Raw genomic sequence first — 13,681 nt, 5'->3', positions numbered from 1 at the left:
GGCAATTATTTTCTAGAGGGGCAATGGAGGTGTGGGTGTGGTGGGCGGAGCCGATGATAAACAAATAAGTCTAACCTAGCAGGAAGGCTATGGAGAAAACTAAAGCAAGGGGCAGTCTCTTTCTGTACCTCCCAATAGTGCCTATAATTTAATCAGTTTAATCATTATAATTCTATTTTTAATTTAAGGACTGGTATGTGACAGGTGATATCGACTTTTTTCTATATGGCAGGAATATTAAGAGTTATGGAAATGGAGGTTGAGAGGTTATGTGACTTGCTCTGGTAGGGTTGAAATTGAACTCAGGTCTGCTCATTCATTCATCCCTCACACATTATGGTGGGAGTTGTAAACAGGGGGAGCAAGACAGACACAGCCCCTGTCCCCTTGTGAACTGTTTTGGGCGGCATACAGATGTTGGGTCAGCCCCATACACTTGCCTCAGCATGAGACTGTCTTGTCCTGCAAGGTATCGTGGAGCATGAGCAGGTGACATGGAACACAGCAGGAATGACAATAACAAAAACAACAACAGCGGGTATTAACTGAGCACTCACTACCTATGAGGCACTGTAGCCAGCACCTCCCCTCCATTCTGTGACGCAGTCCGCTCAGTCCCAGTCCCATGACGTATAGATGCTGCTCTGCCCATTTCACAGAGGGAGCAAAAGAGGCTTAGAGGCTAACAGGCCTCCTGACATTAGTTACACAGCCAGCCTGATGTGCAGCGCAGTCCCCTCAGTGGTCAGCGTTGGGGGGGGGAGGTTGGACTGGGTAGTGCTAGCCTAAGTTGGTGGGCAAGGTCAATGTCAAGGTCAACGGCAGGGGTCAACAGTGACCCTTTATCATCTGGAAGCATTAGACTTTAGCAGCCAGTCCCTGGGTCCCTGGGAGCTCTGAAGCCCAGAATGACTGCCCCTCAGTGTCTCCCGGACTCTAGGGCACTGCCTTCACTTCTCAGGGGCAGTAAGTACTGAGGTGAGGGCCAGCTACTGTGTTTTCCCGAAAATAAGACCTAGCCAGACCATCAGCTGTAATACGTCTTTTGGAGAAAAATTAATATAGGACCCAGTCTTATTTTAATATAATATAAGACTGGGGCTTATAACGTAACATAACATAACATAACATAACATAACACCAGGTCTTATATTCATTTTTGCTCCAAAGGACGCATTCGAGCTGATGGTCCGACTGGGTCGTATTTTCAGGGAAACACGGCAGGGGGGAGTGGAATGCCGTGGCCCGTGATGACACGTCAGTCTGGTCTGGAGATTCATCTGAAACTCACAGGAGTCAGACGTGTTGGGTGCAGCTGCCCTTCTCCCACCTCAGGGGATCTGACGGGGGCTTGCGTGGGAACAGAAGCCGTCACCATTGTGTCTAGTTAGTTGTCTGTCCCTCATCATCTGCCGAATCCTGGCGCTCAGGGAGACCTCAGGGACTGTCAGCACTTGGTGGTAGAGCAGCTGCACGTGAAATTACCAGGAAGGGTGTTGAGGGGCAGCCCCGACCCTATCCCTGGCCCTACCCACAGGGAGGAGCCTGGGAGAGGCAAGTCTCAGATGGTCCAGGCCCCTCCCCTCCCAATTGGCATACTCCCTTCTTGGTCTGATTAAGGGGACTCGGTCTCCTTTCTTGGAGTCATTTCATCCCTGGGGACAGTTCTTGGTCTGTATGGGGTGTCCTGAAGCTGAGTCTGCAGCTCAGCTCTGTAGCCCACCAGTTAGTTGGGTGGCCTGGGCAAGCCAGACCTTTCTCTTGGCCTCACTGTAAGTGAAGATAAATGAAGACTTGTACTCCTTACCTCACAGTTCTCTTATAAGGGACTGTTACTGTTGTCATCAATAGACATTGTTATAAGTCTAGTATTTAGAGCCACTCTCTTATGCCATTCTCTGTGTAAATACTTTACCTTTGTTATTTTTTTTTCCTAGTCCTCAATAAAGTCGGTGGTTAGCATCCCTATTTTATAATGGAGGAACTGGAACACAGAGAGCTTAATGACTCAGCTAAGGTCACACAGCTAGAAAGTGGTAGACAAGGATTCCCCACCACCCACCCTGTTCTGTTTTTACTCTCCGTCTGATTATTCTTTCCTCTGATGTCCACAAGGGTCTAATCTCACTGTTGGCTGTCTCCTCTAGTATATTGTTATCTGTGCACTTGATACTCTGTAGCAGTTTGAGCTGGTGCCCGGGGGTGGGAGAGTGGTTATCCTTGCTCCTCCGGAGGTTTTGGGAAATCACTGGCCTGGGACCAGTCTGCCCCCTTAGCTTGGGAGACCTTGGAATATGCAGGGGAATAAGTGTAAGCCTTAAATCTGTGCAGAGGCGGGAGTGAGGCTCCAGTTCCCAGGAGATCCTGGTTGCCTACCCCTCGCTCCCCCATCTCCTGTTCTGGATAAGTCAGACCCACTTGCTTGCCGTCCAGCTTTGTTGGAGGTGGGGGAATTTTTCCAGTCTACCCTCTCCCTGGGAGTCTATCCGTCAAGTGCTCTTTTCAAATGTCCTGCCTCAGTGGGACCTGAGGCCTGGTCTCTTGCCCTTCCAAAGCTCCCTATTTTGCAGAGCCCAGCAACATGAGATGGCCACATTCTGCCCCTGTCTGCCCTGCTGGTGGTCAGTTCTGTCTTCAACACGTGGCCCCCAGGTTCCCTGCCTTCCTGTGAGCCCAGCCAAGCATGGGTGGGTCTTAGGCATCATTTCTTAATTTCACATAACGAAAGCATTGTCGGGTGTTACCCAGCCTTCCAAATCACCACACTAGAAGTCAAGCCTGTGTGTACGTCCCCCTGTAGCTACTTCCGTTGATGCAGCTCTGTCAGGCACGTGTTACACACATATGGCTTCCAATACCAACAAGATAAGGTGTGCAGAGTCAGGAACCTGGTAGGTGTGTGGTAAAGCTGGCATTTGAGCCCCTGGGCTAACCAGGATGCCATGAATGTCACGACAATGTGGCCCTGGCAACGGAAGCCAGCAGTCCAGCAGATGGACAGGCCTATGTGTCTGCAGGTGGAGAGTGACAGTCAGGGCTGGGGGTGGGGAGGTGCAGGTTGCTTGTGTCTCAGCAGCCCCGATGAGGGAGGCCACGAGGTAGGTGACGGGTGGGTGGGAGAAGGGTGTGTCTGAGTGTGGGTCAGAGTGACCTGGGGCTTGAAGCCACTTGGAGGTGGCCTCACCCACCTCCTCCCCTATTGCTTAAGCCATCTCCATTCCAACATCCTGAAACACTTCTCCCCACCCCATCACGTCTGGTCAGCTCCGCTTCATCAGTGTGCTCTGGGCTCAGGGGTCTTCTCCTCCAGGGTGCCTTCCCTGCACCCTACCCCACCCTGGCACGGAGAGTGTACTTGCTGACCACCCACCTGGGGCTCGTGCTGCACACAGGGCTTCCCACAGAGTGCCTTGGTTCACCTTCATCCTGTACAGTAGATGCTGCTCAACGCCCATTTTTCAGGTGCAGACACTGAGGCCCAAAGAGGCTAAGAGTGTTGGTGGCAGCTCTCCTGCAGCCTGGCTACTCAGGACCCTCCCACCCCGGCCCCATCTGGCTGGGCCATGTTCAAAGAGATCGGAAGACCTGTGGGAAAGTGACTTCTCAGCAGCTCCCCAGACTCTCCACTGCACCTTCTTGTTGGTGTATTATACCCGCCCCTTTCCACCATAACCTTGGGCAGACCTCTCTCCGTTTCCCCAGCCTCTGCCTTCTGTGTTGGACCAAGCCCTGAGGATGCAGACATGAAGGGGGCCAGGTCCCAGTCTTCTCGGGAGATGCTCACAGTCTAGTAAGAGGAGCACAAAGAAGAAGAGGAGATGGGCCTATAAGTGGCAAGTGGCACACAGCAGTAATTATAGGGGCCAATAGAGAACAAGAGCTGCTGTGACAGGCAGCTGCCAGGAGCCAGGCAGAGCTGAGAGTGGTAAATTGTTTTTTAACTTCTAATTTTTATTTTTTGAACATTTAATAAGAAAAACATTCAACCACATTTTAAAGGTAGGATGGATTAATTTACAATAAAATAATCAACTTAAAATAGCAGCCCTTTTATTTAGGGCCAAGGAGGCCAATAGTTCCCATTTAAACAGAGAATTTCAAAATTCATATTTTAACCTATATCTGATGGCACAGAAATATGAAAGTCATACAACTTCCACTGAGACCTTCCTTTCCCCAGAGTAGAATTCGTATAATTGCTCCTTAGGTCAGGATTCAGGCTTTAAAAAAACACTAGTTCTGTTTTGAAATACCTACACTCCCCTGATAAGAAGAACACTTTTAAAACAATTCTTATAGGGCAAAGTCTTACTGTTCTCTGTCGTCACCGTGAGAAAAGTACTACTGCAAAGTTCCCATTTTATAGCTGAGCACACTGAGGCACAGGGAGGGGGTGTCCCTGGCTAACATTCCTGGCACGGACGCCCAGGCCTCTGGCTCCAGAGCCTGTGCACACTGTAGGTGTCCAGGAAACGCTGCAGTGTGGCTTGTTCCCCAAGCTGTGAGCCCTGCACACATGTACAGTTTACACGGCTATGCTGAGTATGGTGGGGAGGGGTAGTAATTGACAGAGGGGTCTCTGCTGGAGGCTGGGCACCCTGGTGCCCAGTCAACCGCCTAAGGGTATGTTGTGACTGGAGGCTAGTGGGTGTGTGCATGACAGGGGTGCTCAGGCATTGTCACAACCCCAAGACGGAGTTTCCCTGGAGGGAAGGAATGAGTGCTCAGTGGGTCTTTGTGGAGCTGTGACAGTGAGCTCAGCTTCCCTTCCTATCCGCCCGGTCTTCTCCCAGGATGCCCTGGACCTGACCCCCGTCCTTCCTCTCTTTTCCTTGCAGGGAGTCGGGAGGCTGCCTTCACCTATGCCATCATTGCTGCCGGGGTGGCCCATGCCATCACAGCTGCCTGTACCCAGGGCAACCTGAGTGACTGTGGCTGCGACAAGCAGAAGCAAGGCCAGTACCACCGGGACGAGGGCTGGAAATGGGGCGGCTGCTCTGCCGACATCCGCTATGGTATCGGCTTCGCCAAGGTCTTTGTGGACGCCCGGGAGATCAAGCAGAATGCCCGGACACTCATGAACTTACACAACAACGAAGCCGGCCGAAAGGTAGGCAGCCAGGGCGGCCGGGGCTGGTGGCTCCCACAGAAATGCATCGTACAGCTTGTTCACAGGGGCTGCTCTGGGGTCCCTGGTGATGGGCCACAGGGCACTAGCCTCCGCCTCATTCTCTTGACTCTGTCGTCAGTTTGCTTCTGCTCAGGATCTGTGTGTGGCATGAAGCTTGTCAGCTACTAGAGAGGTCGAATAACTGAATCCTTGTTAAAACAAATTGGATGTAACTCAGCAAGATGGGAAGAGGGATGCATGTAAACTCCTCCCCTTGGGTCCACAGAATCATCTGTACAAAGCTCTGATTGTGGGCAGGGGTTGGGGTGAGTTCAGTAGGAGTCACCACGGTGGGGCAGGGCCACTAACATAACACTGGTCACCTCAACCCAAGTCTAGAGCTCAAAATAAAGGAGGTGACCGTCCCCTCTTTATTGCCTCCTCAGATCCTCCTGGATTCTGGGCTCAGCTTAGAAGAGAGTAGGGATGTTCCAGGATGTTTCTAGTGGAGATGGCTGGGATCGAAAGGGGCCCCATCCCGGGAGAAGCTGGCTGTCCCAAGGCAACGGAACAGATGGTGTACAGGTCCAGAGTACAGAGGAAGGCCATGGGGTTGAGGGGTGGAGTGGGCATGTCACACACAAAGAGACAGGCCCTGGGGAGGACACGCCTCGGCCCGTAGGCATGGAGTGTTCCCGAGAAAGGAGTGAGATCTTTATCCCAGGAAGTATTTGGCAGAGGCAGCCTAACCAGGCATCTCGGGGTACCCAACTCAGTGCTGCCTGGCTCAAGCAGTGCCTGGGCTGTGGCCTGGGGTTGGGAGTGGGCTCTGAAGTTCCTTTGAAAGCTGAGGTACTCACAACCCACCCTGGAGGCCCAGACCCAGGACATGCTGGGAGAGGACAAGCTTTGATGTGGGGTTGGAGGTCCACAGAGAATTGTGAGCCAGGGCAGAGGGCGCGGGAGGGCTCGGTGCTGCCTGGGTGGGGGACAGACCACTGCACTGACAGGACTTGTGCTGACACCCCTGGGGGTAACAGACAGGGGTGCCCAGTGGGATCTAGGTGACCAAGGAATGCAGACCCCATCTATAGGGACCCCAGCTCGGCTCCAGCCCATTGTGACTGCAGGAATGCCAGCCCTCGGTGCCCAGACCCTCTTTGGACTCAGATTTTTATGTACAATTACTGTATTTTTAAGTGTTGGCATTTAAAACTGATAATCACTAGTAACACTTAAAAATATAAAAAAGGTGAAAAAGGCTTACACACACAAACCTACTGGTTAAGTGTGGGCTGAGTGGCCCCATTCAGGTGACAGATGTACAGATCTGTTCTGCTAGAGCACGAGCGTGGGCCAGGCAGTCCTCCAGCACTGGATGCATCAGCTTCCTTAATTCTCAAGGCATCCCTAAAAACAGTGGCAGCATCATGCCCATTTTACAGGTGAAGAAACTGAAGCACAGAGTGTTAAGGAATGTGCTGAGGGCCCCATGGCTAATAAGCAATGCCAGAGTTCAAAGCCAGCGTATCTGGCTCTCCAGTTGACATTGTTTGTACACCACATGCTTGGTTGCAGGGTGGTCAGAGGTTTGCCTGTGGGCTGGCAGTGGACTGCCTGGGTTCAGATCCCAGCTGGGTCACTCATTCCATGCCAGGAAGGAAGCAGAGCTGTCAGGAGTGTCCTCTGGGCTGAGGTGAGGAGGGAAGGAGACAAGGCAAGAGAGCACTTAGCACAGGGCCTGGCACACAGTTAGGTCTCAGCACAGGGTGGGCATGATTACAAGTTGTGCAAACATGTGTCAGGCAGGAGGGAGTCTGTCTGGTAAGTGGTGTTGGGGGGTAGCCTGCACACCCTGCAGGTGAATGGGAGGGGACAAGCTGGCACTCCCGCCAGCCCTCAATACGCCTCCCTCCCTCTTCCACTCCAGCCTCTGTCCACATCCTGTGTGTCAGAGCCGCCCAGGTGGCCATGGGGAGCCAAGTGGCAGAGGCGCTCACCTGGCCTGCTCCAGGGTGATGTCCAGGGGTAAACGGCAAGGCCCTGCCTGGCCCTACCTGTTCAGTCCTGTGGCTGGGACCTCCTGCCTGGGGCCAGCACATCCCTCTGGGCTTCTCAGCTGTTCATTCCTCCTGGTTTCTGTGGTCAGATCACTCCTTAGGACACAGGTCACAGATCACAGCCTCCCTCCTAGCCTTGAAGCTCTCACTCCCTGGGGGCAGATGAAGGAAAACAACTGCCATGCCTTCCCTCTTCCAACCACAGTTTCCTCACCTGTGGCTTCCTGGTTGGGCCACGGGGAGAACTAAAGAAGAGAATTCCCAGTGTGGAGTAAGAACGATTCAGTGCATATCAAATGGGAGAGGGTTTGATAAGCCACACAGCTCCAGCTGGCGTGAGGACTGTGGTTGCTATTCAGGGCAGCTCTTGGGTGGTGCAGACTGTAGAAGCCGTCAGACGTCGTATGACCAATTTCAGCGGGCTTCCTGGAGGAGGTGGACCCCAAAAGAGGAGTGAGGTTTGGCTAAGTAGGGAAGAGAGGGGAAGGCAATCCAGATCTGGTGTGGGGAGGTAGTGGGGACTTGGGGCAAGTTCAGGGGACCAGACTGGCTGATCTGTGGATCCCTGATGGGATAACAGCAGTAACAGCAGCCGGGGAGCCTGCACGGTCACCTGCCAGGCCGAGTGAGGACCTTGCTCTCTCCCCCCAGACCTTTCTGTGGCTGCTGTTCAGGTTTCAGCTGAGAAGTCCCTTCCTCAAACAAGCTTCCCTTTCAATTCCTTCGTAGCCTTTTCTTGGATATCACCTTGCTCCTGGGCTTTCTCCCCACCCCCAGACCATAAACTTCAGGGGGCAGAGATCCCATGTATCTCATTCACAGCTGCACCCCCCAGGCTGGCATACAGAGTTGATCTATATCAGAGTGAATGGCTGAGAACCTTGGGTCGTCGGGGAGCCACTGATGGTTCTGGAAGGGGAAGGGGCAGAAGTCACAGACACTGACCCCGGGGAGGCACAGTGAGGCCACTGGCGGGACCAGGGAGGGGTCTGGACTAGAGCCGTCTGGGCCCTTCCAGCTCAGGGAAACCAGCCGAAGGGCTCTCCTTCCACCGATCTGCCTCCACTCTGGTTTGTGAGGACCGTTGTAGATGGAACGGCATTCCAACCTGGCGCTACGTGTTTTCCAGAGCTAAGATGTGGAATTTGGGACTCTCTAACGTATACAGGAAAAAGGCCTGGCCAACTACCTTTGTGGTGTGGGGGTGCAAACAGAGGTCCAGTGAAAGTCGCAACTGGCCCTTGGACACCCAGGGCAGTGGCTACAGTGCTCAACCAGAGCACAGCAGGAAGCTGGTCTCCCACCCTAGCCCTGGGGTGGCCAGACCCTCAATCTCTGCCACAGGGCACCCAAAGAGCCCAGACACATATCCAAATGGTCAGGAACAGGACAACCACCTGGGCTGGGGTAAATAAGGCTTAGTGTATATCAGCTCTGAGTTCCCCACTTGGGGTCTCAGTTTCCCCATCTGTCAAATGGGACTATGATACTTGATTTGTTCTGGATCCCCAGGTGCTGGTCAGGGCCAGGTGAGGGCACACACGGAAGATGCCCCAGGATCTTGCTATGTGCCATTTATTCTCCACCCCAGAACCTCCCCCTAGGTAGGCTTCTGTGGGCCCCACACACGCACAGCAGAGGTGGGGAACCAACAGGAGAGAAAGGGCCAGCCGGCAGCCGCTCCTGCCTGAGTGTCTTGGAAAGGATCACAGATGTGTTTATCACTGGCTCCCTCACTCCTGCTGTGAGGAGACAAGACTCAACCTGACCACAGGCTCTGGGGCTTGTTGGCAGCTGGTGTGCAGAAAGGAGGAGGCAGGGGAAGTCAGGGAGGGGTGCGTGTCCCAAGGGCCAGAGGTGGTAGCAGGCCCAATGAGGGGGATCCAGGGCAGCCCACTGACTCATCTGGCAGAATAAACACCGTGGAAGCATCCTGCCCTCACAGGTCTCCAGTCTGGGTCCAAGCCCCAAGCAGAGCCAGGTGTAGTCCTGTGGATGTGGGCTGCAGGGCTGAGGCGGTGGGGGCACTGCTGGCTGGGCTGGCTGGCCTTCCCCTCATCATCTCACGCAATGCTGTGGTCTGCAGGCTCAAATCAGAATGACCAGGTGAGAAGACAGAAATTGCAGTCTTTCCCTATTGGAATTTTAGGGCTATGATTCAGGCTTGAATTGTAGAATATTAGGTTCACATCCTTACGCATGGGTTTGGAATCATAGAATCTTTGGTCGGGACGGAGAGAGAGGCATCAGAAGTGTTGGGCTGGAATCTTCAGATGGTAGGATCTTTGCGTCTCTGAGTAATTTCTTTCCAGTCTTCTGGACAGTGAGGAGATGAACTAACCATGATTCTTGCCCTCAAGATATTCAGTCTAGTGAAAGAGTCAGATAAGAGGAGCAAAAATTACAATTCCGGGCTCACACCATGGGGCAAATGCCACACAGAAGGCTCAGAAAGGAGCCCAGAGGACTGCATGGTTTCCTGTCAGAGAAGTCTGGAGGCCTCTTGGGGGAAAAGAAGGGACAATTAGTGGGGCTTTGAAGGATTAGTAGGAGTCCTCCAGGTGGACAAGGCAGGTGGGAAGGGCAGTTCAGACAGAAGTAACAGAATATATAAAAGCATGAAGTCGGGCTGTGGGTGGAGCGGGCTCCGTGTGTTTGGGGAGAGAGGGGTAATGGACCACAAGGCTGCAGAGGGGGTCAGGCCAAACGCAGGATTTCGAATGCTGGGCCAAGGAGCGGGACTTTGCCCCCATGTGAAGATTCCTGAGGACACTCTGGCTGGGCAGTGCAGTGGGCAGGTCTCTGTCCTCTCCGGGACAGAGTGGAGAACCGAGTGAAGGGGCATAGAGAGGCAGCTGCTGTCCAAACCCAGCACGGGCCTTAGGGTGGGTGGGGAAAACCGCTGTTTGGGAAGCAGAATAGACAGGACCTGCCTTGGGTTGCATTGGGGATGGATGGGTGCGCACCAGCCCTCACTGGGGTCAGGAACTGGGGCAGGGGGAAACCTATCTGGGCAGAGATGATTGGGGTACCTTTGGATGATGGGGTGGGAGATCCTGCAGTCAGCAAGTGGGGATGCCCCGGGGGCCACTGCAGAGAGGTCTTGGTTAGAGCCACTTCCTGGCAGCTGCCAGCAGGAGGTGGTAACAGAAGCCCTGGTGTTTGGTAGGATTGTCCAGCCGTTGGATTCAAGTGGGAAAGCCAAAGAGCTTCCGGGAAGGGAGCACTGGGGCAGGAGGGCTATGAAAGCAGACCAGTCATGGAGGTGGGAGGAGTCAGGAGTGGGCCCTTCAGATGCATTCCTGAGCATGTCAAACGCCCCATCGGGTGCAGAGAAGGCCAGACTGAGCTTTGAGCTTCTGCTATGTCCTAGTTCTGGAACCCCAGCCAAGAACTAGCCTTTTGGAGCCTCCGTGATGACACTACCTGGCCCGTGCTGTGAAGGCCCTGCTGTATGCTGGGAGTAAATGGTGCAGGGAGCTCTGGGGGCCTCAGGGGAGGGAGGGGCCCTCAGCCATCCCTTCCTGGGGATGGGGGCCCAGCTGGGACAGGGCTGGCCCCCGCAGGAATGTGCTGCTTGCTCCCAGGGAGGTGAGCTCAGGAGGATGGAATTCCACCTGAGTGAGAAGTCACCTCCTAGGCCCTGCCCAGCCTCTTCTCACAGAGGGTGCCGGTCTTGTCCCTTCCTGCCCTGCCCCGTCTGGTCTGGGTGCTCCTGGGAGCTGGATTACCACCCTGCCCTGGCTACAGGCAGGCCTGTGAGTCAGGGGCCATCAGGGACCCGGCTAGGCCGCTGGGGTGGGGCCCAGATAAGGCTTGCTCAGCTATGCTTCTCTTCACTGTCCTGAGGGCCACTTGCATATTTCACCAGATAGAGTGGTCAGTGGTGGTACGTTGAGTGCCTGGGAGCCAGGCCCTGCCAGGCCTGAAGCTGGCTGACCAGGCCGGGCTGTGAAGAGGCCTCCTCAGGCCACCGTGCCCTCCATTCCTGCCCCAGATCCAGGAGCCAATGTGTGTTCTCACCTTCCCAGATGGAAAGGCCTTTAGCCAGAACTTGAGGGACTTGGACCAGGGACATCCTTGAGCAAATCTCGTCCATTTAGGGCATTGGTTTTTTCCATGGTGGGAGAAACTAATGCCCACCATGGAAGGGTGGTCTCAGAAGGGTCTTCCAGGTCTGACATGTGCGGGTGGAAGACACAGGGTACTTAGGACCAATGGACGCCAGCCTTGTCTGCACCCACACACTCCTGGGGTCCAGCAAGCTTGTTCCTGTCTCAGGGCCTTTGCACATGCTGTTTCCACTGTCAGGAATGCTCTTCTCTCAAATCTTTGCATAGCAAACTCCTTCTATTCTTTCATGTTTCTGCTTAGATGTCCCCTTTTCAGGGAGGCCCTCCCTGACTCCCCTCCTCCCCTATGTCCACGTCACCTCTCTCTGTCTACTACCCTGCATTATTTTCTATGTGACGCTTATCACCGTGTGAAGTTATCTTATTTACACAGCTCTTTATGTGCTTATGGCCTGTCTTTTCCCACTACAATGTTAGCACCACGAGGTTAGGGACGGCTGAGTAAACAGCTGCTTCCCTCTGTGCCTAGAACAGTGCCTGGCATATTTGCTGAGTGAATGAATGAAATGACAAATGTTTGCTCTGACCTTGGGGAATTTCTCAGGAGTACAGTTGCCAGATTTAAAAAAACAAAACAATAGTTCTAGTTAAATTTGTATTTGAGATAAAACAAATAGTTTTTAGTATAAATATATTCCAAATATTGTGTGGGACATATGTATACTAAAAAATTATTTGTTGCTTATCTCAAATTCAAATTTTACTGGGTTTCTTGTATTTTAAAATAAAACTTCTTATGTTGAGATATTGTAACTTGACATGTAGTTATGAGAATATGGAAATGTGCTGTGTGCTCTTTGCCCAGTTTCCCCAACAGCTTGTAACACTTGAGTGTAGTGTCACAGTCAGGATGCCACACCCTCAAGACACAGAACGTGTCCTCCACGAAGGCCTCTGCGCGGTTCTGTGGAGCCACATCGACTGCTCGCCCTCCCTCTCCCCGCTCCTAATCCCTGGCAGCCACTGATCTGTTGTCCATTTCTATTATTTTACATTTCAAAAATGTCATATAAATGGAACCATACAGTCTGTAACCTTTGGGGATTGGCTTTTTTCACTCAGCACACTTCTCTGGAGATTCATTCATGTTGCCGTGGGTGTCACTAGTTCCTTCCTTCTTACTACTGGGTGGTACTCCATGTATGGATGGACCACAGTTTGTTTAGCCTTTCACCTATTGAAGGACACCTGGGTTGTGTCCAGTTTTTTCTCTATCACAAATAAAGCTGCTATGAACATTTGTGTACAGGTTTTGATGTGAACATAAAGTTCCTGGTATTACTCTCTGGGATAAATGCCCCAAAGTACAAAATCTGGATCATATAGTAGTTTTGTATTTAGCTTTGTAAGAAAGTGTTAAACTATTTTCCAGAGTGGCTGTGCCATTTTACACTTCCACCAGCAATGTAGGAATGATCCAGTTTCTCTTCACCCTCACCAGCATTTGGTGGTGTCACTGTTTTTCATGTTTGCCATTCTGATAGGTGTGTGTGGTATCTCACTGTGTTTTAAGTAGCATTTCCCTAAGGGCTAATGACGTTGACCATTTCTCCACGCGCTTCTTTGCCATCTGTGTACCCTCTTCAGTGCAATGTCTATTTATGTCTTATGCCCATTTTCTAATTAGACTCTTTATGTTCTTACCGTTCAGTTTTGAGATTTCTTTATATGTTCTAGATGGTAGTCTTGTCATACATAGAGTTTGCAAATATTTTTCCCCCAGTCTATCACTTCTCTTTTCATCTACCTTCATGGGGTTTTGGCAGAGCAAAAGTCTTTAACTTTGATAAGGTCCAGTTTATCAGCTTTTCCTTTTATGAATAGTGCTTTTGGTGTTGCCTACAACTCTTTGCTCAGCCCTAGTTCCCAAAGATTTTTCCCCATACTTTTTTCTAAAAGTTTTGTAGTTTTACATTTAAATCTGTGATCTGTTTTTAAGTTAATTAATTAATTAACTATAAATCAACAAAGGTTTATACCTTTCAAAAATTTATTTATTAAAATTTATTTTTAATTGTAGTAAAATATACACAACATAAAATTTATGCTTCTAACATTTTTCATTGCACAGTTCAGTGGCATTAAGTTAACTCTTACTGTTGTGCAACCATCACCACCATCCATCTCCAGAACATTTTATCTTCCCAAGTGAAACTCCGTACCCGTCAAACACTAACTCCCTATTCCCCTTCCTCCAGCCCTTGGCACCCACCATTCTACCTTCTGTCTCTATGAACTTGACTACTCCAGGGCCCTCATCTAAGTCTCACATAAGTAGAATCACATGGTACCGGTCCTATGTGACTGCCTTATTTCACTGAGCGTAATGTCCTTAATGTTCCACGATCCGTATTGAGTTAACTCTTGTATAAGGTGCA

At 51.7% G+C, this 13,681-nt stretch overlaps 1 protein-coding gene across 1 annotated transcript in view; it reads left to right on the top strand.

Annotated features, from left to right (window-relative positions):
* Nucleotides 1-13,681, top strand: part of WNT7A (Wnt family member 7A) — a 62,010-nt gene that overhangs the window by 18,747 nt on the left and 29,582 nt on the right. The window contains exon 3 of the mRNA XM_033132915.1: nt 4,839-5,110. Within this exon, the coding sequence (XP_032988806.1) occupies nt 4,839-5,110 (272 nt within the window). The remainder of the gene's footprint in view (nt 1-4,838; nt 5,111-13,681) is intronic.

Source organism: Rhinolophus ferrumequinum, chromosome 2, assembly GCF_004115265.2.
Source record: "Rhinolophus ferrumequinum isolate MPI-CBG mRhiFer1 chromosome 2, mRhiFer1_v1.p, whole genome shotgun sequence".
Taxonomy (NCBI): Eukaryota; Metazoa; Chordata; class Mammalia; order Chiroptera; family Rhinolophidae; genus Rhinolophus; species Rhinolophus ferrumequinum.
The sequence above is the reverse complement of the archived record's forward strand: the minus strand, read 5'-3'. Positions and strand labels throughout refer to the sequence as shown.